Here is a 25,974-nt window from a genome sequence, read left to right as displayed (position 1 = left end):
CAGGAGACCATCAGAGGACCGCCAGAAGACCATCAGGAGACCATCAGGAGACCATCAGAGGACCGCCAGAAGACCATCAGGAGACCACCAGGGGACCACCAGGAGACCATCAGAGGACCGCCAGAAGACCATCAGGAGACCATCAGGGGACCACCAGAAGACCACCAGGAGACCATCAGAACACCACCAGGAGACCACCAGAACACCACCAGGAGACCATCAGGGGACCGCCAGAAGACCACCAGGAGACCCCCGGTTTGCAATAACAGAATTTTCATACTGGAGGAGATATTATTTTTCTCAGAATCTGACATGAATCCCACGAGGGATTTCTAACCAGCGTCTGTTATTAAAAATAACAACTTCAGCGTTGTGTGCAGCCCGGATCTCTCACTGTTTGTGTGGCTCAAAATACAAATCAGATTTCCATTTAAAACAAATTCAATCTGATTTAAAAATGAATTTCATCCAAATCCAACTCAACATATTTTGTATCTTTGGCATCTTCGTCACCTCGACTGTAACCACAAAGCGTTGTGGCTTTGAGAAACAGAAAGAAAAACAACAACCTGCTAAACCAAAGTAACACAAGTTAATGCAAAACCTCATTACAAGCTGAGCCAGGACCAGGACCAGGACCAGGACCAGGACCAGGACCAGGACCAGGACCAGGACCAGGACCAGGAGGTGGAGGAGGAGGAGGAGGAGGAGGAGGAGCCCAGAGCTCAGCGCTCAGCTGTCGGGGGTTTGTTAAAGCCTCAGTCAGTGCAGCTGCTGACAGACTGAGAGCGCGTGTTAAATATAGAGCAGACTCTCACTGCTGACCGGGAACCAACTGGAGGGAAGAACGAACAACTGACTTTATTCACAGCGAGTTTCTGTCCTCAGACGAAGCTTCACGCCTCCAACTGTGGCAAGAGAAGAAGAACAAGTGCAGAAGAAGAAGCTCGAGAGGAGCGCTGGAGGAGCGAAGACTGATTTGAGAAGCTCAGTCATGTTGTGACGGATTGTCAGTGAACTCATCAAAGAGGAACGGGGTCACTTTCTTTTTGGGATTGAACAGCTGTGAGACCTTTTACCTGCTGAGACCAGGTGAGACGAACAGGTGTGTGTTAGTTTCATTTAAAATGTTTAGTTACATGGTGGAAGAACAAAATATCACATATCTGATAATAAACAACTTACAAAATCACAAATATTGTTTAAAAAAATCTATAAATTAAGGAAAACTATTGAATAAAAAACACGAATGTTGTTCAAATGTCATGAAAAATACAAATAATAATCTCTGACATGGATGATATCAGTGCTGAGGTGATTTGTCGATTAATATAATTTGATATTTATTCGTAATTTATTAAATTAAAACAATATTATCTGGTAACAGCTTCTGGAATTTATTTATTTTGTTTCATAATGATTTTTGGTGAGAAAACCCCTTAAGATGTGTTTATCAGCAGAATGTACTTGTCAAAAGTATAAGTACTGATATGCGAACAGAATTACTGCGATCATGTTATATTATCATAATATTGGATCGATATCACTGAGGCGTTCGTTTGATGGTCGTGTATCTTTAAAACTGTTTTTTGGTTTAAATTCCTTACTGCAAAGTCAAACAGCTGTTTCTGAAGCCTGAAACTTAAACCGAAATTCCGTTTTGTTTTAATCTTGTTTGAATGTCAGATATTACGTTTCGTGATCTCATGACTAAACGACCTGATTATCATTATGAGACAACAATAATCAATGGGTTGGCGTTCGTCTGCGATGTGGCTTCACTGACTGACGTCATGAGGAGACCGGCAGCGGGACGAAGCGCAGGCGCAAACACTTCCTTTGGTAGAGATGACTCAGCGAGGCCCTGAGATAACGGATGAACCAGCACGGGGCGATGAGCTCACAGTTTCCAGCTGTGACATCATCGCAAAAGCTGACTCAACTCATTGGTGAATGACGTGGAGATGAAAGAAGGGGGCGACTGAGGGAGACTTCAGGTGGGATTGTAGATGTTCTTTTTTCTGATAACTTTTAGGACTTTCTCTGGAAAACAAATTGAGTTCAAAGCACATTCCGGACCAGAAGGTCCATTCAGTGGCTGTTCTGGAGCTTTCCATCATATCGCATGATCTTCATGAGTAGCTGAAACATACCAACAATAATGTTACATTACGTCTTGGTTTACTTTAATTACTTAAATGTATCTCTCAAATGTATGATATGTAACTTAAATACATCTTGTTTAACTATTTCACTTGTAAGGGTTTTCATTGTTACTCCAGCAGCTTTATTCATGATCATTGACAGCAGTGATAATATATACGTTAAGTTGAAGGTGATTTTAGGTCAAATGTTGATTAAAGGAGATTTATTGAAGGGGAACCGTGGCCTGCAAAGCAACGAGTGACTGAAGAAGAATCCAGGATTACAGTCACAAGCCTTCACAGTCTGAGTCCTCTGTTGTGAAGACTCTTTAACCCTTTGAGCTGCTTGTGAACCCGGAGCGCTCAGCCGTCGTGCAGGTTTCCTCTGACTGAACGTAACGTGCTGCAGCTAACGATCCCACAGACTGATGGAAACTCTGTTTCTCATCCAGTGGCCTCAGTAGCTGTTACCTCCCAGACTTCTCTCACACCGTTCTACAAGCTCAGCTGGAAATAAACAGTCAGTGGCTCTTTGCCAGCTGAGCTCCCAGAGACAAGAACCCTCTGGCTGCTGGAGTTTTCCCACTAAAACTGTGTTTGCTTTGTGGTAGCTGTGTGGATAACTGCCGATAAGAGGGATTTAGAAACGGGACGATAAGCTTCGGTGAAAAATGAGCTGAAGTGAAAACGAGTTGGAATTGCAAATAAATCTGCTGGAGCAGACAGAAAGGAGTTGAGGTGCTGAAATAGAAGAAGAATGACGAGTTGTGAGTTCATGAGCTGACAGGAGATGAAGAGTCGGTTGGTTGCGTAAAGGTTGCGAGGACGTTAGAAATAGATTCTCATGCTGTTTACATTACGAGCAACAGAGCAACATGCGAAACAGCGACATGAGTTTATGTCTCAGTCTCCAGTCTCAAGTCTTCTTCAATACAGCATGATGTTCATTTAGTACATTATGGTCCATTTACAGTCACACAGACCATAAAGCAGGGGATGCTTTAGGGCGGGGCTACACGCTGATTGACAGGTCTCTACCAGAGACGTGTACAGTGTCTCTACGTCTCCTCCTCAGTCCAGATGTGCTCACTTCCTGTTCACTGGTTGCAAAAAAACAAGATGGCGACGGTCGTATTCCAAGATTGCGACGGTGAAATTGTTGAACTCGAGGCTTCAAAACATCAGTCCACAAATCAACGAGGACGTCACGATGACTCACGTCCACTTCTTCTATTCAGTCTGTGGTCCGAACCACAGAGTTCACACCACACTATTGGTGAAACGCACAGCCCTTCAGGCATAACATTACATTGTGTGTGTGCTATAGAGGTCAGCAATGGGAAATAAAATGAATACAGATTCTTTTCAGGAATGTCACCTCATTTCATAATACTTCAAATATATAAATATTGCAGTACTTTCATCAGTGGGCCACAGTCACCATTGTGTTGCCTCCTTTGACACACAACAGGCGTAATTCAGGCGTATCTCGGACTTCCACTACAGGTACAAGGTAATAACAGAATAGTTCTGTCTGAACATACCTTTACAGGTCAGGCGTATTCATTTAAAGACCACTGAACTTCTGAGTTTATCTAAATGTCGATCTTGTGCTTGCAGCTCACAGTATTTAAGTGAGTAACAGCGACAGGCCAGACCTCTTTAAACCGCCTTCACGAAGCCCGTCGCTCCCTCATGTAGTCATCTCTCTGAATCGACAATGATCAATGTTTGACTTCTGCTTCATTTCAGTAATGTGAAGAATTTAGGCCAGAACACAATTCATTTAAAGAAAAGTATACTCCCTATAACTAACCTAAACAATTCAATAAATTGCAGCCAAGTTCACCATAACAATAGATGTTACTGGTTCTGACTAGAAAACTGTTTCACTACAAAATAAATCTGTTATTTTACTGTAATTAGCAGTTTCCAACTTCTAAACACTGTTGTTATGACTGGCATTTTTCTGAAAGCTCAAAAATATCCAACTTGGCTTTAAATAAAACAGAAGTGCCTGAAAATACGGACGCTTCAAGTCAGCTAAAACCTTCTGTTCAAGATAATAACACTCAAAGGACAGAGTCTTATAATTGCGACCGTGTTCTATGTTTAACCAACTCAAAATGTCCGGTTACGTGAAGCATTGGAAGAAGTAAATATTACGCATATCTACCACCAAATATGGCCGCCGCAACAACGCTAACATGACAGACGACACTTTTGCTTTCAATCATGAGGCCGATGCGTCGAACAAGAGAAAACCATTACGGACGACAGAGGCCAGACATGCAGCATGATCTATATTTACCCCGAGGACACGTCTATCATTTCAACATCAGCTGAAACATGAACCCACTGGATGTTTAGTTGGTGTTTTCTGTCTCGGGGATTGACCTACGTGACCTCTGTTCAGCTAACAACTGTTGAGGCGTTGTATTAGTATGAACAGGCGGCTAGCGGCTAGCGGCTAGCGGCTAGGGTTAGCGGCTAGGGTTAGCGGCTAGCGGTTAGCGGCTATTGAAGAGGCTATTTATTTGACAACGACTGGTGCTGTGGAGGAGTGTGAGAAGGAAAATGGAGGTCCAGGCATCTGTGGGATTGCTGATGGAGCATAAAGTGATAGCCCTGGATGTCATTAGCTCTCCAGGTATTGGACAAATTTTAAATTTTAAATCTGACGATGACATTTGTTGAAAAATGATGATAATTCATTTTGTAGGGGCCGTGACTGTCGGCACATTTCACAGCAATCCGTCCAAATACCTACGTTGTTTGGATCTAGACGTAAAGAAGATATTTCAACCTCCTTGTGGTCATCATGAGTCAGCGATATTGTGAGATTCTGACGGCTATGACTTCATTGCATTTAATGACAAATAATGCACCATCCGTTTCCTGGCAGTTACATGAATAATATCCACATACAATCATGTATTTATTGTTTGTAATGTCTGTATGGTTTTATTTTTTACAATGTCGCAAATTTATAACACGATAAAATATAAGCTAAAATATGCTGTTTATCTGGATCTATTATTTAATGTGCTAAATAGAAAATTCAGAGTGTATCTATATTCTCCACACGGCTCTCAAACATGGTGGCAAACAATGGCAAACGGCACTAAAAGGACAACAAAGCATGGAGAAGCTCTGAACGACACACACGGAGTGAGAACGTCTGTATTCTCTGCCCAGGTAGCCATTAATGTACATTTCCTCAACTAGCAAACCTCCTGAAGCCTCACAGGAGACAATGTGAAATAAAAGAAGGGACTGAAATAAACACACTTACTCACTTCAAGCAGCAACAGGAACAGTTTGTTGCACTCATGATTTGTAACACAAACACATCAGTTTCATATTGGCCCAAAACCAACAGGAGTAATAGACGCAATATGCTTTTTAAAATTCGCAGAGAATTATTGTTCTGGAATCGCTGGATTAGAAAACATCCGTGTGTTGCCCAAAGACATTTAATCAGGACACTTGTCCCCTCTTTGGAGTCGAACCTGTGACCTTCTTGTTAACATGCCTCGTCCAGCTTCTTATGCTCTGCAGGTCTCGTGTGTCGGCCACGGGCCACAGCTGTCTTGAGGTTTTAGCCGGTCTCAAGTGTAAGTCAGGAGACCAGTTAGTCCTCATCACGTCTCCGAAAATATCTCTCACCGTGGGGGGGGGGGGGGCTGGAACAAAACACTGTTTACACTGTATATTGGCAGTTCATGTGTTTTAATTTCATTTGCAGTTTGGTGTGTTTTTGACGCCATCCTTCTCTGCGGCGGTCGCCAACACATCTTACAAAGACTTGAGATTTGCTTTGTGCAACACTGAGACGATCAGGTCGGCATCCCAAAGGGACCAGTGCAGACCAGTGACATTCTTCTACACGATACTCGGAAAAGCATTTCTTCATGGAGCTGGATTTGTGCACAAAGCACTATTTTCTAAAATATCACTGCATACTGTGGCATTAACCCTCATGAACCCTAAAACCCACCGGCGGTATGAAAAAGCATGTTTTGTTTCGGCCATCGCCAAAACTACAGCGTTTATCACAACCGGAAGCTGTAAAAACGGTGAATAGTCAGATTATAATCTTTCCAACGGTCCGAACACATCATGTGTGACAAACGCTTCAAAGCAACCGAAAACAAACGCCAAAATCAACACAAAATGTAAGTTCCTGATGGAAACTTGCCTCATTTAAAATCTTGCAGCGATTAAACAGTTTTTGTATCGAAATGATGATCTAACGGAAACCTTGAATTGAATGTTCTGGATAAAAGTTACATCATCATTCCAAATACTGGAAAAATCTATTTTTCTGAACTTGTTGAGCACATGTAACATAAAGGCTTCTGTCGGCTTATTGACGCAGACGGGTTCTTCCTCTGAAGCCCAAACCTTCCAGCTGCTGCTTCACACTTGTCCTGGCTTTAGATGTGACCCAGTGAGTCTCCCAGTGAGTCTCCCGGTGAGTCTCCCAGTGACTCTCCCGGTGACTCTCCCAGTGAGTCTCCCAGTGAGTCTCCCGGTGAGTCTCCCAGTGAGTCTCCCAGTGAGTCTCCCAGTGAGTCTCCCAGTGACTCTCCCAGTGAGTCTCCCGGTGACTCTCCCAGTGAGTCTCCCAGTGAGTCTCCCGGTGAGTCTCCCAGTGAGTCTCCCAGTGAGTCTCCCAGTGAGTCTCCCAGTGACTCTCCCAGTGAGTCTCCCGGTGACTCTCCCGGTGACTCTCCCGGTGAGTCTCCCGGTGACTCTCCCGGTGACTCTCCCGGTGAGTCTCCCGGTGAGTCTCCCGGTGAGTCTCCCGGTGAGTCTCCCAGTGAGTCTCCCAGTGAGTCTCCCAGTGACTCTCCCAGTGAGTCTCCCGGTGAGTCTCCCAGTGAGTCTCCCAGTGAGTCTCCCAGTGAGTCTCCCAGTGAGTCTCCCAGTGAGTCTCCCAGTGACTCTCCCAGTGAGTCTCCCGGTGACTCTCCCGGTGAGTCTCCCAGTGAGTCTCCCAGTGAGTCTCCCAGTGACTCTCCCAGTGAGTCTCCCAGTGAGTCTCCCAGTTGTGACGCGTGGGAGATCTTGGCATATCTCCGCCCATGAAACGACTATTAATAACAGGCGGGGTAACGCGGTTGCTGCCGCTTCACTGCCAGGATTCTCTCTGGTTGAGTCACAGCCTGCTTTGATCCAATTACTTGTTCCTTTGTGAGGACCCCCATCTCAACCCTCACCCAGTACCAGCCGGCCCAGCTGTCGATTTCATCATCGTTTGTTTGGCTTCTCTCGATCTACATGACCTCCATCAGTGAAGACACCATCAGAGAGAAGATGGTCTGTTTCTATAGAGTTGTTCTTGATGCTCGTCATCGGAGCCACAGGTTCACCAGAACCTCCTTCAGCTCAGACTCCAGCAGAGACCGGTCCACCGTGGACAGACCCAGGTCCTCCAGCAGAGACCGGTCCACCGTGGACAGACCCAGATCCTCCAGCAGAGACCGGTCCACCGTGGACAGACCCAGATCCTCCAGCAGAGACCGGTCCACCGTGGACAGACCCAGATCCGGCTTCACCTGCAGTCCTCCTCCTCCTCCTCCTCCACCAGGAGCAGAGCTTCTCCTCTGATGTGTTTTCTTAAGATAAGAAAACATGGACGTTGGGTTATCAGATAATGATATTATTATTATAATGATTATAAACTATAATGATAATGTATCAACACACCACCAGTGAGCTTCCTGAAGTGAACTAAAGGGTTTTCTAGGATCACTGGCTCATCCATTTTGTTTCTGCTCACAGGTAGAAGATGCGATCCCGGACCTGCACCATGGAGGGTCCAGATGACGGACACATCCAGCCCACCAAAGGCTTCGTCGAGCAGGAGGAGGAGAACCAACCGGAGCTCAGCAAGAGGAAGATGAAGGTCCAGGACGGGAGGACGGCGAAACCTCAGAGAGCTGCAGAGAGCAGCAAGGATCTGACCAAGAGCGACCTGCTGCACCTGCTGGGAATCATGGAAGGAGAAGTTCAGGTACCGGGTTCACGTCACAGTGATGTTAATATAATAATAATAATAATAATAATAATAATAATAATAATAATAATAATAATAATAATAATAATAATATAGTAATCAACCATGTGAGTACCTGAATGAGACTGAAGTGGTTTTAGTCTGAGCCTCCTGTCATCTTCATCCGTCTTTAACCAAACAAAGAACTTTTACCAAATCTGATTTACAACCGCTGGAATGATTTATTCTCCTTTGCATCTGTAATTATTCGTTAAATATCATGTAAATATTCATCAACATACTGAGATGATTTGAGCAATTTGGAAAAACGTGTAAAACAGTTTTACAGACGGTCACAACCAGAATAGATATTAATATTTAACGTTCAGCATGAACATGAAACGCGTTCTGTGAAAACAAATGTCTGCGTTTTTGTTTTTCCATCAGAGTTGTTGATCATCTTTTTTAACTTAAAATTTTTAATTTTTCATATGATTTTAGTTTATTAAAAAAAGTAATTTAATTTGACTAAATTGTTTTCCACATATGTTCTCTTTTTAAATTGTTTTCATTTATTTCTATTGTTACTGTATTTTTATTATTTAGTTTGTGTGAAAAATGCAAAAGTGCTTCACGAATAACCAAGGCACATTCATATTTATATTAATATGAGGATAAATATTGGTATTGATATTATTATTACTATGAGACAGCCTCGTTGTCAGTTTTTACGTGAACTCATCATATCACGTCATCAACAGGACAAATATCATCAAAAATCAATGTTTTGTCTATTTTAAAGACATGAGTCATCGTGTCGGAGGAGTTCTGAGAATGGAGGAAGGTTTGTTCTCCATGGAGACGACTGAAGGCTCAGTCGAGGACGAAGGAAGGTCTGGAAATAGTTTCTCGTCTTTCACAGAAAATCATCAGTTATTCTTTATTTCCCCCAAAGCAGCAGCAGCTCATGGAACCATGAATATGAGACACATCGACTCAGCGCGAGATGGTTGAAGGTTTTTAAAGCGTTGTGGAAACAGGCCGACAGTCTGATGATGATTTCATCACGCGGCACGTTTATAAACTGCTCTGTTTCCAGTCTGGGCGTGATGGAGGTTTTCCATGAGGACGGAGAAAACACACACTGCACACAGGAAGTGCTGCTTTTTGTTAAATAACGGAAAAATACACTTTATATGTGAATAACAGTGAACTGACAGTATCCTGATGAACCATTGACCTCCATTAAAAACACATCGGTGAGCCGCACTGTTACTTTTTTCGTGCGTTTTCCTACGAATAATTTCCATCTTTTCAAAATAAACTAATATTTGAACTTTTTTAATGATACAGCACAATTTTATAATAATTATTCCACGGACCCCCTGACAGAGAGCCACAGACCCCCGGAGGGTCCCCGGACCCTTCAATGGAACCCACTGCACTAGCTGGAGCACCAGTGCAGTGGATTCATCCGCCGCTGAAAGTAGTCCCCAACAAACGCACTATTTCCTGCTGTTTGTTTGATTAGAGTGAACTACTGATGAAAATATATATTTGTGTTTTTTTTCGGGGTTTTTTCATTCAAATTTGTATTTATTTAAACATGTTAAGATGATTTCAGACAGGTAGAAAAAATAAAACAGCAGTAAAGGATTATAATTTCTGCTCTCTGTCTCTCAGATCCTTTCACATTTGAGAGCTTTCGCTTCTTTTGTTGGGTAGAACAAATGAAAACATTTACAGCTGAACATAGACAGCAATCACCACCAATAATCATAAAAAACAGGTTATTTTACACGTTGAGTGAACTGATAAAGCGTCACGTCCGCGTCCCACCGTAAACATCGAAACCTTCCTCTCCTTAAGAAATCATTGCGTTCATTTTCAAGTCTTTCTGCAGCTGCAGATCTCGATCCACACGCAGATATTGAGGATTGTCGGGACACGTTGCAGTGACGCTCTTCACCTAAACGAGAATACAATGACGTCACCGTGAACTGATGATGAGCAGAGAGCGGGTGAGTGGAGGAAACAGCTCCCTCTGCTGGAGGAAAGCTGCGTCGCTCCTTCTGTCGTGTTGACGTGAGCTTATGAGGTCATCGTTTCTTTTGGGTCCACGTGATGCAGCATCACATCCAGATGACGTCATTCAGCTGGTGTCTGAGCATCGCTGTGTAAATATTCAAGAAGTTAAACGCGTGAACATAACGGCTGAACAAAGACACTCCATCGTTATAAAATGCTGTTTGGGAGTTGACAGCTTCAGAATAAGTTCACGTGCATCTTTTAGACTTTGGATCTTTACTTGTGTTTTGGATTGCAGTTTAACTGAAGTTCAGGATTTGATTGTGTTTTTGGGGGATTTTCTAATATAATAACAAATTTGAAGAAATGTTTCCCTCAGACGTATTGTACAGAAACATTGTCTTGGAAAAATATTTTAAAAGGTTCTTTCACTGGAGAGCTATTTTTATTAGATTTTTTTAAATTTAATTTAATGAATTTTGATTTGATTTTTGAGCGTGTCATATTTAATGTGTTTTTTAAAGCGATTAAGTTTTACTATTTGTTCCTTTTATTGTTGGTTTTATTTCCTTGTCTTGTGTGAAAAAAATGCAACAGTGGTTTTCTTTGCAAAGCACTTTATTTATGAATTAATCTTGTTATATGTATTAATACATTTTAAAGCCTCATTATTAGTTTTGAAGTGAGGAACTTTGACCTCATCAAATAACCCGTTAACAGGAAAACAACCAAAAATATAAAGAAAATCTAAACTGGGTCAAAACTCAATCTTCTCAACAATAATAACAATAAAGATACATCATTTATAAAATATTATTGTTATTGTTGATCTCAATATAAATATATAATACAAATGAAATCGTATTTGAAAGTTAACGTAGTTTCATGAATGCAGTATTCAAATATTCAAAATATTTATTCATCCATAAAAACTGAACAAATGCTTTCTTTCACGCCACAGGAAGATAAATACAGTAATAATCATAAAAAGTAGAGGATATTAGCATTGAAGTCTCTGCTGCGTCTCCTCAGGCCAGAGAGGACATCATCGGCCTGCTGAAGTCGGACCGGACCGGACCGGAGACTCTGGAAGCTCGGTACGCCTCGGCCGTCCCCACCAAAGCCCTGCAGGCGCTGCAGAGAGACGGACCGTTCACCCTGAAGAACGACGACGTGTACCAGAAACCCATGGCCGAGGTCAGAGGAGTCTCCAGCAGAGTCTCAGTACTATTTACAACAGGAACTCGTCTTCTGAAAGCTTCTTTGAAAGAAAATGAATGTAACTCCGTACATTTACTCTGGTACTTATTTTCTGCTCCTTACAGCAAAGTAACAGTGTTGCAGTACTTTTTACTCTTCTGTTACTTTAATACATTTAGATACTTTGACTCAGGACTTTTACTGGTAGTGGAGTATCTTTACAGTTTGGTATTAGTACTTTTACTGCATTAAACGACATCAATACTTCTTCCATCGCTGCTAAAAACGTCGATCCAGGAAACCTTGACAGAAATTACAAGGAAATAACACTCCTATAAAAAATAAAGTTGTACCTGATCAGTCTAAAGGTTTTTTAACTTCTAGAAGTTTCTTAAAACCTCTCAATTCCCAGAAAGGAGGAGTGACGTGTCCTCCATTGGGACTGAAGGATAACTTTGTGTACATGAAAGAGTTTACACAGAGATGGAGTAATGTCATCGAAGCGTTTTCTATTTTGTGCAAATGAACCTGTGGCTCATGTTGTTTTTTGGGGGGTCGTTGTGGCGGCAGATGTGGCCCGAGCTGCTGTTGATAATGAGCGTTGACGTGTGTCCCCCCAGTTGGACCGTCTGGAGGACAAACAGAGGGAGACGTACAGACGCATGCTGGAGCAGCTGCTGCTGGCGGAGAAATGTCACCGGCGCACCGTCACGGAGCTCGACAACGAGAAACAGAAACACGCCGACTTCATGAACAAGAGCGACGACTTCACCAACCTGCTGGAGCAGGAGAGGGAGAGGTGAGTCCACCGTCCCACCGTCTCACTGTCCCACCGTCCCCACCGTCCCACCGTCTCACCGTCCCACCGTCCTCACCGTCTCACCGTCCCCACCGTCCCCACCGGTCCACCGTCCCATAAATAAAGTAAAATAGAACAACAAAGATGAAATACAAGCGGAGAAATATAAAGTGTATAAGAAGTGATACGAACACCAGACCCTAATGGAAACAAAATAATTATTATATTATTATTATAAAGTAGTAGAAAGTTATATTGCACATAGATTAATCCAAATAATATCGCACATAAAATTGCAATGCAATATTGCACGATGTAATTAACACAACATTGTGAGGCTGGTCTGACTAATGTGCACCATCTGATAGAGAAATACAGGAAACTGTAGAGAAGGTGACAGGATGGTTTGATCCAAAATGAGTTCATCTGTTGTGTTTTCCTCCTCGTTTCTTAGACTCAAGAGGCTGCTGGAGCAGGAGAAGGCCTACCAGGCTCGTAAGGACAAGGACCACAGCAGGAGGCTGGAGAAGGTCAGAGCGGAGCTGGTTAAGCTCAAGTCCTTCGCCCTGATGTTGGTGGACGAGCGGCAGCTGCATATCGAGCAGATCGACCAGCAGAGCCAGAAGGTCCAGGACCTCGCTCAGAAGCTGCAGGAGAAGGAGCAGCGCTTGGCGGCAGTCACCGACACCGCCAAGGAGGACGGCCAGAAGGTGCTCGCGCTGGAGGCCGAGCTGGAGCACAGAGCGGCCAGGTTTGTGCAGGAACGCGAGGAGATGACGGCCAAACTGGCCGACGAAGAGTCCCAAAGCCGACAGCTCGGGCTGAAGCTGGCCGGACTGGCGCACGAGATCGAGGAGCTGGAGGAGAGCAACAAGTCGCTGCGCAAGTCCGAGGAAGACCTGCAGGAGCTGAGGGAGAAGATCAGCAAAGGGGAGTGCGGGGATTCGTCTCTCGTGACCGAGCTGGAGAATCTGCGGAAGAGAGTGCTGGAGATGGAGGGCAAGGATGAGGAGATAACCAAAACGGAGACTCAGTGCAGGGAGCTGAGGAATAAGCTGCAGGGTGAGGAGAACCACGGCAAGGAGCTGAGGCTGGAGCTGGACAAGCTGCAGAAGAGGATGGTTGAACTGGAGAAAGTGGAGGGGGCTTTCAGTAGGAGCAGAACGGAGTGCTCTCAGCTTCACACCAACCTGGAGAAAGAGAAAGGCGTCGTGAAGGATCTGGCCGGCGAGCTGGAGGCGCTGATAGCTCGGATGAAGGAACTCGAGTGCTCAGAGACAAAGTTTGAAAAGACAGAAATGGTCCTCAAAGACGATCTGATGAAGTTGAAGTCTTTCACGGTTATTCTGGTCGATGAAAGGAAGAACACGGCGGAGAGACTCAAACAGGAAGAACAGAAAAGTGATGATTTGAGTAGGATGTTCAAAGCGGAGCAGGGCAAGGTCACAGAGGTCACGGAGAAGCTGATCGAGGAGAGCAAAAAACTTCTCAAATTCAAATCTGAAATGGAGGTCAGAGTCAAGAGCCTCCTTAAAGAGAAAGATGAGTTAACTACTAAACTTGTGAGCGAAGAGGAAAGGTGTCGGGAGCTGAATACCAAGCTGGGTGATATGAGAATGAGAATAGATGGACTTGAGGAGACCGAGAGGGAAATAAAAAGGAAGTGGTCCATCGAGGACAATGACAGAAATGCAGATGAAGACAACAAAGCAAAAGAGCTCACGCTAGAAATTGAAAGACTCAAGAGCCGGCTCAAACAACTCGAGGTGGTGGAAGGAGATTTAATGAAAACAGAGGACGAGTATGATCTACTGGAGAAGAAATTCAGAACAGAGCAGGACAAAGCAAACACCCTCTCGAAGCAGCTGGAAGAAATGAAAAGTCACATCGCCAGAAACAAAGCCATAGAGAAGGGCGAGATCACGAGTTCGGAGGCTGCGCTCAGGATCCGCTGCAAGATCGAGGAGTCCAAAAGCAGAGAGCTGCAGGTGGACGTCCAGGCCCTGAAGGAGAAGATCCACGAACTGATGAACAAGGAGGACCAGCTCTCCCAGCTGCAGGCGGATTATTCCGTCCTCCAGCAGAGGTTCTTGCAGGAGGAAGAGAAGAAGATGAGCATGGGCCATGACTTCGCCAACCTTACCAAGGAGCTGGAGGCCACCAAGCGGTACAGTCGCGCCTTGAGGCCCAGTATGAATGGTAAGATGATGCTCAATGTCCCGGTTACCTCCACCGCGGTGCAGACGGATGTGATGGTGAGCGAGGCGGACGAGACGGCAGCGGGCTTCATCCGGAAATCCGTCCTCGAGGAAAACCACTTAATGAGCAACCTCAGACAACGGGGTCTTAAAAAGCCGGCGGTTCTTGAACGATACCCTCCAGCTTCGGCAGAACTCGGAGCAAAGAAATCCTGGATACCGTGGATGAAGAAGAAGGAGGCCATCACGCTCACTCGGACCGCCCCCGACATGACCGGTAGGGCGTCCTTGTTCCATCCGCCTGAGATGACCAGGCCGGGCCATCCGCTGCACATCCGCGTGACCCCGGATCACGAGAACAGCACCGCCACCTTGGAGATCACCAGCCCTCGAGCCGAGGATTTCTTCTCCAGCACCACCATCATCCCGACTCTCGGCCTGCAGAAACCTCGCATCACAATCGTCCCCAAGCCCACGACCGTGGCCTCGAGGAGCAAAGCCTGCGAGCCGGCGGGGGCCAAATCCCCCGTCACCATAACCGCCATCTCCAGGGCCAAGAGTCCGGATAAAACCAACGGCTGCGGCCTCCGGTCGCCGGTGTCCATCACGGTCAGCACCACCCCCGTGGCCGAAGCGTGCGCGTCGCCCGAGCGTCACGACGACGTCGCCGCTGCGAGCCGCACGGTGATCAAGGTGAACCCGGAGAAGCAGCCGACGCCTTTCAGGAAGTACAACGGCAACATCATCACGACGGAAGAACACAAGATCCACATCCACCTGGGCCCGCAGTTCAAGAGGCCCTCCGACGGCTGCGGCGGTCCCGTGTTGACGCTCAGAAGTTCGGAAAGCAGCAGGGAAACGGGAACGGTGCTCCGCTCGCCGCGCCAATCCTCAACGGGGAAGACGACTCAGAGCAAGATGACGAGCAGCATCACGATCACGCCCGTCGCCTCGGCAACCTCCAGGCCAACGCAGTCAGTGGTGAGATGCTACAAACACAGAGATATCTGAAGGATGTCTCATCTTCTTACAGCTGCTTCTGAAATGTTTCAAAATGAAATCAGGTAGCATGTGCATGCTAGTGAGCGCTCTCCCCAGGAGGGAGGGGGAGAGAGAGAGAGAGAGGGGGAGAGAGAGGGAGAGAGAGAGAGGGAGAGAGAGAGAGAGAGAGAGAGGGGGAGAGAGAGGGGGAGGGAGAGAGAGGGAGGGAGAGGGAGAGGGAGAGAGAGAGAGAATGAATATTAAGTGGCGTTGGCGTTCTCTCATTGGTCTGATTCTTATGCGGCTATGAAGGCTCTGTTGCTTCTTTTTTATTTTTTTTATTAAGGGGGGGGGGTGCGCGGCCTAAAAAGTTTGGGAACCGCTGATATAGATATCCCCACTTTGGGAATCCCTGCTCTATATGAACCAGTCTCAGTGTAGTCCTGATCCTCCATATGAACCAGTCTCAGTGTAGTCCTGATCCTCTATGAACCAGTCTCAGTCTAGTCCTGATCCTCCATATGAACCAGTCTCAGTGTAGTCCTGATCCTCTATCAGATGGTCTGTTTCTATAGAGTTATTCTTGATGCTCGTCATCGGAGCCACCGGGTCGGATTCTGGTGAAACCAGATGAACTCATGCAGGTTCACCAGAACCTCCTTCAGCTCAGACTCCAGCAGAGACCGGTCCACCGTGGACAGACCCAGACCCTCCAGCAGAGACCGGTCCACCGTGGACAGACCCAGATCCTCCAGCAGAGACCGGTCCACCGTGGACAGACCCAGACCCTCCAGCAGAGACCGGTCCACCGTGGACAGACCCAGATCCGGCTTCAGCTGCAGCCTTGGACCTTCGTCTTTAAGAAATAGTCAACATCATCCCTCTCCTAATGTTGTTTTGTGTTTTCCAGCCCGGTTCGGACGTGCAGTCCGCTCGGAGCGCCGCCACGCGGATCCCGGTGTCAAAAGGTACGAAGCCGAGCAGCAAGGCGGTTCTGGGCGTGTCGACGGTGACGAGGTTAGAGTCGCGGGCCGAATGCCAGTCGATGAAAATCGAGCTGAGGAGGTCGACGGTGTGCGGCTCGGCCTCCGCGGCAGGAGGCAAGAGCTGAGGGGGGGGGGGGGGGCGATGTCATGGTTGGGTTTATGAGTCGTGTGTGAAGATTTCCAAACACAAGTTTTATTTCAGTCACACCTTCAGTTTGAAACTAAACATGTTTTCAGGAAAGATTTTCTCATTTGAAGGATGTTTTTTTTAATGTTTTTTGTTTTATTTAATTCCTAAATGAAGCATCTCTGTGCATGTCTCGTCTGCATTTTGATGAACTTCATGTTGCTGATACTTTCTGGACGTCGCTCTAAACTTTATTCTCATTTACTTTTTTTTTCGTAGCACATGTTTCTGTTTCACAGCAGCTTTTGGAGGTTTCCAGTCTCACTGTGGACTGTTTGAGAGTCTCAGTTTTCATTGTTCTTTTTGACAGGCACTTAAATAAAAATATATATTGATCTCTGAATCTGGCATTGCTTTGTTGTGTGTGTGCGTGTGTGTGCGTGTGTGTCTTAAACAGCAGAACAACCTCCATAATATTAACCCATGCTGCTAAACAGAGCACTTGATGTTTCCAGACTGTTGTCATTTTCTACTGCAGGTCCGCTGAGCTGAGATCCACGAAGTCCCGAGAAGACATCTGAAAACAGCACCGTGGGAAAATCCAAATGAACCACGAAGACTTGAAGACGCCGTTAAAAGAAAGTCAAACTGAATCAGGGTTCACACATCAATGGAGCACAAAACGGATCATGTTGTTCATAAAACAACGTGTCGTCTGTGACGAAACACGAAAGCGGATGTTTTGTGATGGGATGCTCGTCTACAGCTGATGATTTAAGAACAATGAACTCAACAGACTTTGAAGTCAGTGTGTCGTCTCATCACTTGTTGCTGGCAGTATTGGCGATTAGCATATATTGCCATACTTGTCCATGTATTCTCCCGTTGGCTAAAAGTTAATAAACCAAATTATATATCACAATCAGAATCAGCTTTATTGGAATTTGAATCAGTTTTTTCAGTTGCTCTCAACGTACAAAGACAAAAAACAAGAACAACAAATTAGAACAAAGGTAAGAATAAACATTTAACGACTATTTACACATATACACATTTAAACAAAAGTATATATATGAACATAAAACAATGACAATGAAATGGAGATAGTAATGTAAGAACTGAAAGGGTTCACTTCTACCTGGCAGTGAGAACAGCTTGGAGTATTTGAAGTATCTTCACGTTGTATTTAGAGCCGTGTGTGTGTGTGAGACGGTGGAAATGTGGTTTTACGCTGGATTAAAAAACGACCTTTGAATGTATGAAAAGAATAAAAGGAACATCAATGGTATGTTGGTTTAAAGAGTATTTGATATAATAAAGGTATGTTTCTGCTTTGTTTTCTTCAGACAAACCCACAGTAAAAACAAACACATACGGTATATGTGGACACTGAATATCTGGAAAAGTACTTTATCAGCGTGTACTTCAATCACGAAAACTGTGGAATTTTATAGCTGAAAAAGATGTGCGATAACAAAGTTTAAAAATATAAACATCCATGTCTTTAAACTGAGTATTGAACATATATATATTCTTAATATCGCATACATTATTTTTGTTGGATGAATTGGTTGATATATGAAATTTCCGATATTCCCGGCAGCACCTGAAGGCAGCACCAACCGCCCACCCGTGTGACTGAATTAGTGACGTCACTGCGTGGTTGCTTTTCACTTCCGTGTTTTGTAAAAGCAGCAGAAAACAATGATGGCGTCTAGTTACAACGCCAAAGACGAGGACGGAGCCGTCACCGTGTCGCTGCGGAGCAAGAAGCCGGAGAACACGGCCTTCAAGCAGCAGAGGCTTCCCGCCTGGCAGCCCATCCTCACCGCGGGCACCGTGCTGCCGGCCTTCTTCATCATCGGGCTCCTCTTCATCCCCATCGGCATCGGGCTGTTCGTGACGTCCAACAACATCAAGGAGCTCGAGGTGACGACGTCACGCCAAAATCTCATGCAACAATTGCGCAGTTTAACTTAAATCGCGCATATCTGGAGGTTTCCACGGCGCTTGTAACGCAACATCAACATTTTGTGAAACGTTAGGCTTCACCGGTACATTCGGCTAAACACGTGACCGAAGATGAGCTTTTATTTCAACAATAAACTTCACATCTAACTCCCAAAACATTGCTTTTGTCTGTTTAATGGAAACACTAAAATGGGTGATTTTTAAACGGAGTTTGGTGTTTTCACAGGACGGTTTCCTTTGATAATCTGTCATTATAATTCAATAATAGTGATAATTTATCTTTATTATGTATGATGTGTAATCTATGATTGTATCATGGCTGCAACCTTATTACAGATGGACTATTAAATTACAATGAAACGTCGTTACTTTGACTATTTCTTCATCTTCTAACCAGATCTTAAGCTCCATTTTGTGGTTTTGCTGGAGTGTAAAGCTCGCTGTAGCTACTGATTCTATATTCTATGTATTGTACAGATTGACTACACGGGAGCGGACATGTCCAGTCCTTGTTTCAACTGCTCCCAGAACTTCAGCTGGAACAGCACCAGGCCTTGTACCTGCACGATCCCCTTCTACCTGGAGCAGCCGTACGAGGTGAGGTCGCATGCATCCGACGCTTGTTGTCTTGCGATGCAATGTCTTTCATACTTTATTCTTTCTAACCCAACAGAGCAACGTCTACGTGTATTACGGCCTCTCCAACTTCTACCAGAACCACCGGCGCTACGTGAAGTCGAGAGACGACAGCCAGCTGAACGGAAACACTAAATCCCTGAAGGTACCGACCGCGTCTGATCCGTTAGAGCTGTGCACGAAAAACACGAGTTCACACGTCAGAAACACAAAATCCTGAGACGGTTTGTTGGTTAAACTTCCGTTAAACTCAGTTGTTTGACGTGTTGTTGAACACGTTGACCAGAAGCGTAATTTTGACCACTAGGTGGCGTTAATCTTCAGTCTCCTTCTCGTCTCCTTCCCTCACAGGAGCCCAGTAAGGAGTGCGAGCCGTACGCTTACCACGAAAACAAGCCGATCGCTCCGTGTGGTGCCATCGCCAACAGCATGTTCAACGGTGAGAACCAGAACACGACGCATCGATTTCCATTTAATCCACTTGTCTGAATCGAAACGTCCGTCTTTTGGCGGCAGACACATTGGAGCTGTTTTACAACGACCCCAACGGCACGAAGATCCAGATCCCTCTCAACACGACCGGCATCGCCTGGTGGACCGACAAGCACGTGAAGTTCGGGAACCCCGGAGTCGACAACCCGAACCTCACCGCCGTCTTTCAAGGTAGCAGCCGCAGCGTTTGGGTTTAACTTCAAGCACACTGAAAGATCATTTCCTCCTGAACCTCAACACATACGGACATTGTCAACACGCACTCGTCCGTCGCTGTTCTTTCTGTTTCAGGAACAACCAAGCCGGTGAACTGGCGCCGGCCCGTCTACGAGCTGGACTCGGATCAGGACAACAACGGCTTCATCAACGAGGACTTCATCGTGTGGATGAGAACCGCCGCCCTGCCCACCTTCCGCAAACTCTACCGCATCATCGGCAAGAAGAGCGGCCTGGTTCCAACTCTGCCGCGAGGAAACTACACGCTGGAGGTCGTCTACAGTATCCTTCATGTGAAACTCACCGCCGTTCTATAAATGAGAGAAGAAGAAGAAAACATTTGACTCCAGTCGATGCTGAGAACTCTGGTCGTCTCAAACACAATGAAGCCCTCACGAGTAACTTTATCACAACATGTGACCAACAATGCTGACGAAGGCCTTTTGTTCCAAAGCTCAGACATGAAATCAGCTTTTTAACATTATTATTCTTTCTTCTAGTTATTAGTAACCAGACTGTGTCTGTTTTTAATGATCCTGCTGCGACATGAAAGCATCAAGTGACAGAAATCAGAAATAAAACGTAAATAAAAAGGTCATTTTGATCCGTAGACGAACCTTTAACCGGTTGAAACCAGATTACCCCGTCCGCAGCTTCGAGGGCAGGAAGCGGATGATCCTGAGCACCATCTCCTGGATGGGCGGCAAGAACCCGTTCCTGGGCATCGCGTACATCGCCGTGGGCTCCGTGTGCTTCTTCCTGGGCGTCGTCCTGCTCGTCATCCACCACAAATGCGGCAACCGGAACAACGGCGGCGACATTTCCAACTGAGCCGAAGGCAACCGGCGTCATCCGGAGACCCCCGACACTGGTACATGAGTATTAAAATATGTAAATAAACACTTCTTAGGGCTTGAAGCCGCTGATTATTTGCCAAAGCGAACGGAAAAGTAGCCACAAATTTACAGCTTCTGGCAGATGTTCAACGTCCGACTGATAACTGCCTTCACTGTAGAAACTGTAGTCCGAGTTCCTGGAAGAATAAGTCCGTTTTTAACAAGATAAGTTCACTGTGTGAACAGTGCAGTACTTATTAAAGCCATGGTTACCAGCCTGAGGAGTTCACATCCTACAGTCACACACTGATTATTGCTCTGATGCCGGTTCTTTCTTCCCGTACTGATCCGATACCAGTGCATTAAAAACAAAGATATATACGTGAACAGCTGTACGCTACTCCGCCTGTGGAGATGTGATCGCTGACTGCTCTTAGGCCACAGAAACATGCTGGCATCTATTTCACATTACCTCCTGGCATGAAAGAGAAGTCTGCAGTTACAGAAAATGTGATACATGTATGAATACTTATGACTACAGCGCTTTATTTTGGGATAAATACTGTTCGTTGCACCTCTGAGCTTCAGGCTGCTGCAGTCAAAGGGAGTCCCGCGTTGCATGCTGGGTATTTTCCGAGATGTAAATGTGATCGTTGAGCCGCTCGTCTTTGTGCCTCGTTTCGTCAAGCAAGTTCCACGTCAGAGGGAACAAAAGGTTTGTAGCTCGGGAGCTGTACAATTAATATGTTTAATTGTATTTATTTGTAGTAACTGTTTGCGTTGTAAAGCCGGTATTTGCACGACTGACTTCAGGGTTTATTGTGTGTAAAGTTTGACGAAGTGTAAACTGAGTGAGTAATGCAGGAAACTGAACGCTGACGCTGCGTCGTGGCTTCATTCATTGTCGTTAACATGCAATAACAGTAACGACATCAACACAGCATGATATGACTCAATACGTGTGATTTAATGTGCGTTCGTCTCACTTGCATCTCATGCACAGCACTGTTCCACACGCATCCTGCCATCGTTGGATGCTGTGTGTTTAAATGTGACGATGTTAGTTATTGGTTTCTTTTAATACATTTCATCCAATCGTCTGCAATCATGAGAAGCACTTGATTCAACATTTCTTTTTATACTTCATCTGTGTCGTGTCGTTGCTTTAAATGAATAAATGTGTAGTTTAAATTGAAACTCTGACTGAAGTGTTTGATTGTTCCTCTCTTTGCTTCATCAGCATGATGTTTAGGATGTTATCATAGGTTTACTAAACATGAGATGAACTTTATTGATACCCAGGAGGAATCCACACAGGCTAGGAGAAAGGACACATGCAATTTAAAATGTAAAAATAAAGAGACTTGGAGTTGTGCTTCTGAATAAACACAAAGTATAAATGTGTTTTGAAAGTAGACAAAGTATTATTTTGTCAACAGAACTGGAAGAAGTATTCAGATATTTTATTTCAGTGATATAAGTGTAGAAATACTATGTTAAAAGTTTTGCATTCAAATGTTTCGTTGAGCAAAAGTACCAAAGGGTCAGCATCAACAAATACTTAAAGAAGTAAAAGTACTCATTATGCAGCACACTGTATATATTATGTTATGGAATCATAATTATTGATATGTGTTCATGACTAACATTGCAGCTGGTACAGGTGAAGTTTATTTTAATTACTTTAAATGTATAGTTTAATATATAACAATGCATAATTTTCCCCCAACATATTTTAATTAATTTTTTTTATCACCATGAAATACAGCGTTTTACATTTATATATTTCAACATTAATATCTAGAAATGATTGAGAATGTAATAATCCATATGAGATATATATATGTATATGTGTATGTATATATATGTATATGTATGTATATGTATATATATGTATATATATGTATGTATATGTATATATATGTATATATATGTATATATATGTGTATATATATATGTGTATGTATATATATGTATATATATATATATATACATATACATATATACATACACATACATATATATACATATATACATATACATATATATACATACACATATATATACATATATACATACATATATATACATATACGTATATACATATATGTATATATATGTATGTATATATATATATGTATATGTATGTATGTGTATGTATATATGTATATATATGTGTATGTATATATGTATATATATATATGTGTATGTATATATGTATATATGTATGTGTATATATATGTATATATATATGTGTATATATATGTATATATATATATATATGTGTATATATATATATATATATGTGTATATATATATATGTGTGTGTGTGTATTATTATACAGAAACAAAAAAGAGACAACAAATAGAACAGGTATGCTGAGAACAATACAATATGTCAAATATATAAATAAAAAAAGGAAGTCATAAGAACAATGAAACATGTAAAAGTTAAGAATAGAACAAAGGAAGAGTGGCAGTAAGTTAAAGTTAATCGTTTAAGAATAAATTATGGAGTTCGTATTAAAGACTGTAGGTGTCAGCAGCGCGCGCAGCACAAATACAGTCTGCCGTCAACATCAGCGAAGAAGCTGAAACCGGAAGCGGCTCTCTTGTGTCCTTGTGTGAGAGGCGACTGCAGACGGACTGTAAAGATGAACAGAAGCATATTTGTAAGTTTATTCTCCTCTTAAAACTTAAACGTTTGTCGAGTTGAAAATATAATTTAACTAATAACGCGGATATACGAGCTGAAAATCGGTGTTGAAGAGCAAAGTGCGGCTCCATTAAGCTAGCGACGAACTGTTAACGTTAGCGGTCAAATTCGGGTAACGATAAGACGCCGCCGCCGGAAGAGTTAGCATTAGCTTAGCTTCCGTGCTAGTTTTACGAGCATTCTCTCGCCTTTAAATTTGTTGTATTTTATATGTAAACGTGGGCTTGACATTACATTTGTGTAAAGCGGGTTCAGTGTGTCCTCGCCTGTGTGGTGACTTCTTTGCTGGTGTTCCGTGTTGTTCTCAGGCTCTCCAGCAGGTGGCGCGGAGGACCATCTCCAGCTCCGTCCGCCGGCAGGTCGACAACAAAGTGCCGCAGAATCAGAAGGTGTTTCAGGTAAAATAAAACACAATCATCTGATTTAATTACACTATAAGACGTTTATCTACCATATAACGCCCCTTATCATGTGACGTAAGAGCAGTGGTGGAATGTAACACATTTGAGATTGTAGGTAGTAATCCTGTTTTTACATGAGTACACAGGTATTAATAATCTAATGGTATAATAAGTAGTATTGTTATTAAACTGTCACAGGGGACATTTTTCTGCTTTTAGTACTTTTAATGTTTTAAGTACATTTTCCTGATTATGCTCATACTCTTACTTGAGTAAACCTTTCAGAATAAGAGCGGATATTTATCATATTCTGCCACAGAATAATGAAACCTCAGCCTTATGAATATAAGAGTTATGTGAAATGTTGCTGAAACAGCAAATCTAGGACTTCAGAGTTGTCTTGAAAATGTCTTCAAATCCAGAATAAATAAAAACACTGACGGTCGAGCTTCTTTCTTGTACGTTGTGACGTTGGTGGGCTCACTTCCTGGTTCGGTTCCTCCCGGTTCTACAGTGAACGCTGCATGTCTCCATCTCTTTAGCCGTGGTTCTTCTCATGAAGCTCTGAAATCCTTTTAGCTCCAAAGATAAGTGTTCACCGTGTGAGAACAAACCAACGAGTGGACTACTAATGGTGCATGTCTCTGTGTTTGACCTGCAGAATATGTGATTATTATTTCCTCTTAAAGATTGAATGAGTTGATGTTAGATGAGCCTGTGCAGGAGATCTCAGGCTTGTGTTCTTAAAATAAATCACTTTTAGATGTCGCAGACTAAACAGAGTGGTTTCATGGCTGGAATATGTTTTTAATAACTTCAGCAATGATTGAATCCAGACTGCATGACCAGCTGGAGCCGCTAAGCACGACGCAGACGCTTTCTTTAGTTTGTGATCATAAAATCAAAGTACGTTGACCGAGGGTACGTCAACAAAAGGTCTAGTTGTGTTTAAAGGGTTGGGGTTAGTTGCAGTCGTATCATTCCTCCTCACATTGGTTTCATTGAGTTCCGCGTTGTTGCCAGTTCTCCGTGTTTGTGGTTCTCAGGAGGACAACGGGCTGCCCATTCATCTGAAAGGAGGCAGCGGAGACGCCGTCCTGTACAGGTTCACGATGGCTCTCACCCTCCTGGGTGAGAACACTGATCCTCACCTTCTGACCTGCAGAGTGCTTTTATTCCTCGTGTAATCTAACATGTGTGTTTAGTAACGTAGTTATGGCCGCACCTCTTTTGTGATTTGAAGTCTCAGCGAGAGAGGAGTCTTTGTCTTTGTCTTCTTTAACGTGACGTGTTTTAAAGGGAAACATTTTTCTTTATAAATTTTTTATCTTAACCTTCTGAACATTAATGAGCACAACTCCACTTCAAAGTGAACAAAACCTGAAAGATGTTTCTCAAATACTTTGGTTACTTTGTTCAACAGGAACGCTCACAGTTGCTTATTTTACAACAGTCATTAAAATAGTGTTCTGAAGATGTGATGAGGTAATTGTGTTGATCAGTTGTTAAACCGCTTTCTCTTCCAGGAATCGGGATTGTTGTGTACGAGCTGGCGAAGGCGTCGTTCCCTCAGAAGAAAGGTTAACTCCTCCCCCTCAGATGTTTACATTTCAAGATGAATATCTATATCCTGTATAAAAACAAGATCAGATAACCCTCCGCCTGTGTGTTTCCTGTTTCACGTTCATGGGATCAATATTTATTTCTTGCTGATGACCTGAGGATCAATAATAATAAAGAGTACCTCTCATGATGTCTTTCTCTGAACTCTTACTTGTTTACATGCACGTTTTAAATAAAGTTTGATGCAGAAAATACTACTTTAATGATTTAATACAAACTTTAAAGCAAAACAATCTTGTGCTGTTTAAAAATCAAATGTCCTGGTTCTGATCAGCAATCAGGAACTCTACTTCATTGATACAGCAAATAATAATAATACAGAAATATGATTATGAACAACAGGAAGTTATTTCTTCCTCTACTTACATTCACCGGCGGTGGAAATAAATCTAGTTTGTGGTTCTTATTGCTCTAAAATATGACTTTTGTATTTTATTAGAAGACACAGTTTTCACTAGAACTACTTTCCACCAAAGAAATAGTCCCTTTGTAAACTGTACCGTGCAATAAACCCAAAACTGTGCACGACTTGATCGTCTGACCATTTAGGACACTTGTTTTTGGAGTAAATATCTCAAAAGTTTACATTTTTCATGACATCAATTTGAATCGAGTG

At 43.6% G+C, this 25,974-nt stretch overlaps 3 protein-coding genes across 6 annotated transcripts; all 3 read left to right on the top strand.

Moving 5' to 3' along the window:
• Nucleotides 1-899: 899 nt before the first annotated feature.
• filip1b (filamin A interacting protein 1b) lies at nucleotides 900-17,661 on the top strand. Of its 4 annotated transcripts, none has more exons than XM_079290561.1 (7): nucleotides 901-1,092; nucleotides 7,935-8,166; nucleotides 11,209-11,373; nucleotides 11,997-12,175; nucleotides 12,630-15,354; nucleotides 16,265-16,322; nucleotides 17,006-17,661. In XM_079290561.1, the coding sequence occupies exons 2-7, from the start codon at nucleotides 7,942-7,944 to the stop codon at nucleotides 17,017-17,019; spliced, it is 3,366 nt and encodes a 1,121-aa protein (XP_079146687.1). In that variant the 5' UTR covers nucleotides 901-1,092; nucleotides 7,935-7,941; the 3' UTR covers nucleotides 17,020-17,661. The 4 variants fall into 4 exon arrangements, with proteins under 4 accessions (XP_079146685.1, XP_079146687.1, XP_079146686.1 ...); XM_079290560.1 differs by having other exon boundaries at nucleotides 16,265-16,371; XM_079290559.1 differs by lacking the exon at nucleotides 17,006-17,661 and having other exon boundaries at nucleotides 900-1,105; nucleotides 16,265-16,931.
• Nucleotides 17,662-18,152: 491 nt separating this feature from the next.
• On the top strand, nucleotides 18,153-21,794 carry LOC306793678 (cell cycle control protein 50A-like). The gene is made up of 7 exons (XM_079291390.1): nucleotides 18,153-18,396; nucleotides 18,916-19,035; nucleotides 19,112-19,219; nucleotides 19,426-19,513; nucleotides 19,591-19,737; nucleotides 19,858-20,064; nucleotides 20,420-21,794. Exons 1-7 carry the CDS (start codon nucleotides 18,172-18,174, stop codon nucleotides 20,611-20,613), a joined length of 1,089 nt encoding a protein of 362 aa, XP_079147516.1. The 5' UTR covers nucleotides 18,153-18,171; the 3' UTR covers nucleotides 20,614-21,794.
• A 1,401-nt stretch (nucleotides 21,795-23,195) lies between these two features.
• cox7a2b (cytochrome c oxidase subunit 7A2b) lies at nucleotides 23,196-25,492 on the top strand. The gene is made up of 4 exons (XM_079290357.1): nucleotides 23,196-23,290; nucleotides 23,643-23,732; nucleotides 24,782-24,866; nucleotides 25,262-25,492. The coding sequence occupies exons 1-4, from the start codon at nucleotides 23,273-23,275 to the stop codon at nucleotides 25,318-25,320; spliced, it is 252 nt and encodes an 83-aa protein (XP_079146483.1). The 5' UTR covers nucleotides 23,196-23,272; the 3' UTR covers nucleotides 25,321-25,492.
• Nucleotides 25,493-25,974: the final 482 nt, after the last annotated feature.

Source organism: Melanostigma gelatinosum, assembly GCF_949748355.1.
Source record: "Melanostigma gelatinosum genome assembly, chromosome: 19".
Lineage (NCBI taxonomy): Eukaryota > Metazoa > Chordata > Actinopteri > Perciformes > Zoarcidae > Melanostigma > Melanostigma gelatinosum.
This window is presented reverse-complemented; position numbering and strand designations above follow the sequence as displayed.

Coding starts and splice junctions, on each gene's coding strand:
- filip1b (XM_079290559.1), top strand. CDS start 7,942: ATGCGATCCCGGACCTGCACCATGGAGGGTCCAGATGACGGACACATC. Junction 11,374..11,996: donor ACCAGAAACCCATGGCCGAG/GTCAGAGGAGTC, acceptor GTGTCCCCCCAG/TTGGACCGTCTGGAGGACAA. Junction 15,355..16,264: donor CCAGGCCAACGCAGTCAGTG/GTGAGATGCTAC, acceptor TGTGTTTTCCAG/CCCGGTTCGGACGTGCAGTC.
- LOC306793678 (XM_079291390.1), top strand. CDS start 18,172: ATGATGGCGTCTAGTTACAACGCCAAAGACGAGGACGGAGCCGTCACC. Junction 18,397..18,915: donor ACAACATCAAGGAGCTCGAG/GTGACGACGTCA, acceptor TGTATTGTACAG/ATTGACTACACGGGAGCGGA. Junction 19,036..19,111: donor ACCTGGAGCAGCCGTACGAG/GTGAGGTCGCAT, acceptor CTAACCCAACAG/AGCAACGTCTACGTGTATTA.
- cox7a2b (XM_079290357.1), top strand. Junction 23,733..24,781: donor AGAATCAGAAGGTGTTTCAG/GTAAAATAAAAC, acceptor TGTGGTTCTCAG/GAGGACAACGGGCTGCCCAT. Junction 24,867..25,261: donor GATGGCTCTCACCCTCCTGG/GTGAGAACACTG, acceptor TTTCTCTTCCAG/GAATCGGGATTGTTGTGTAC.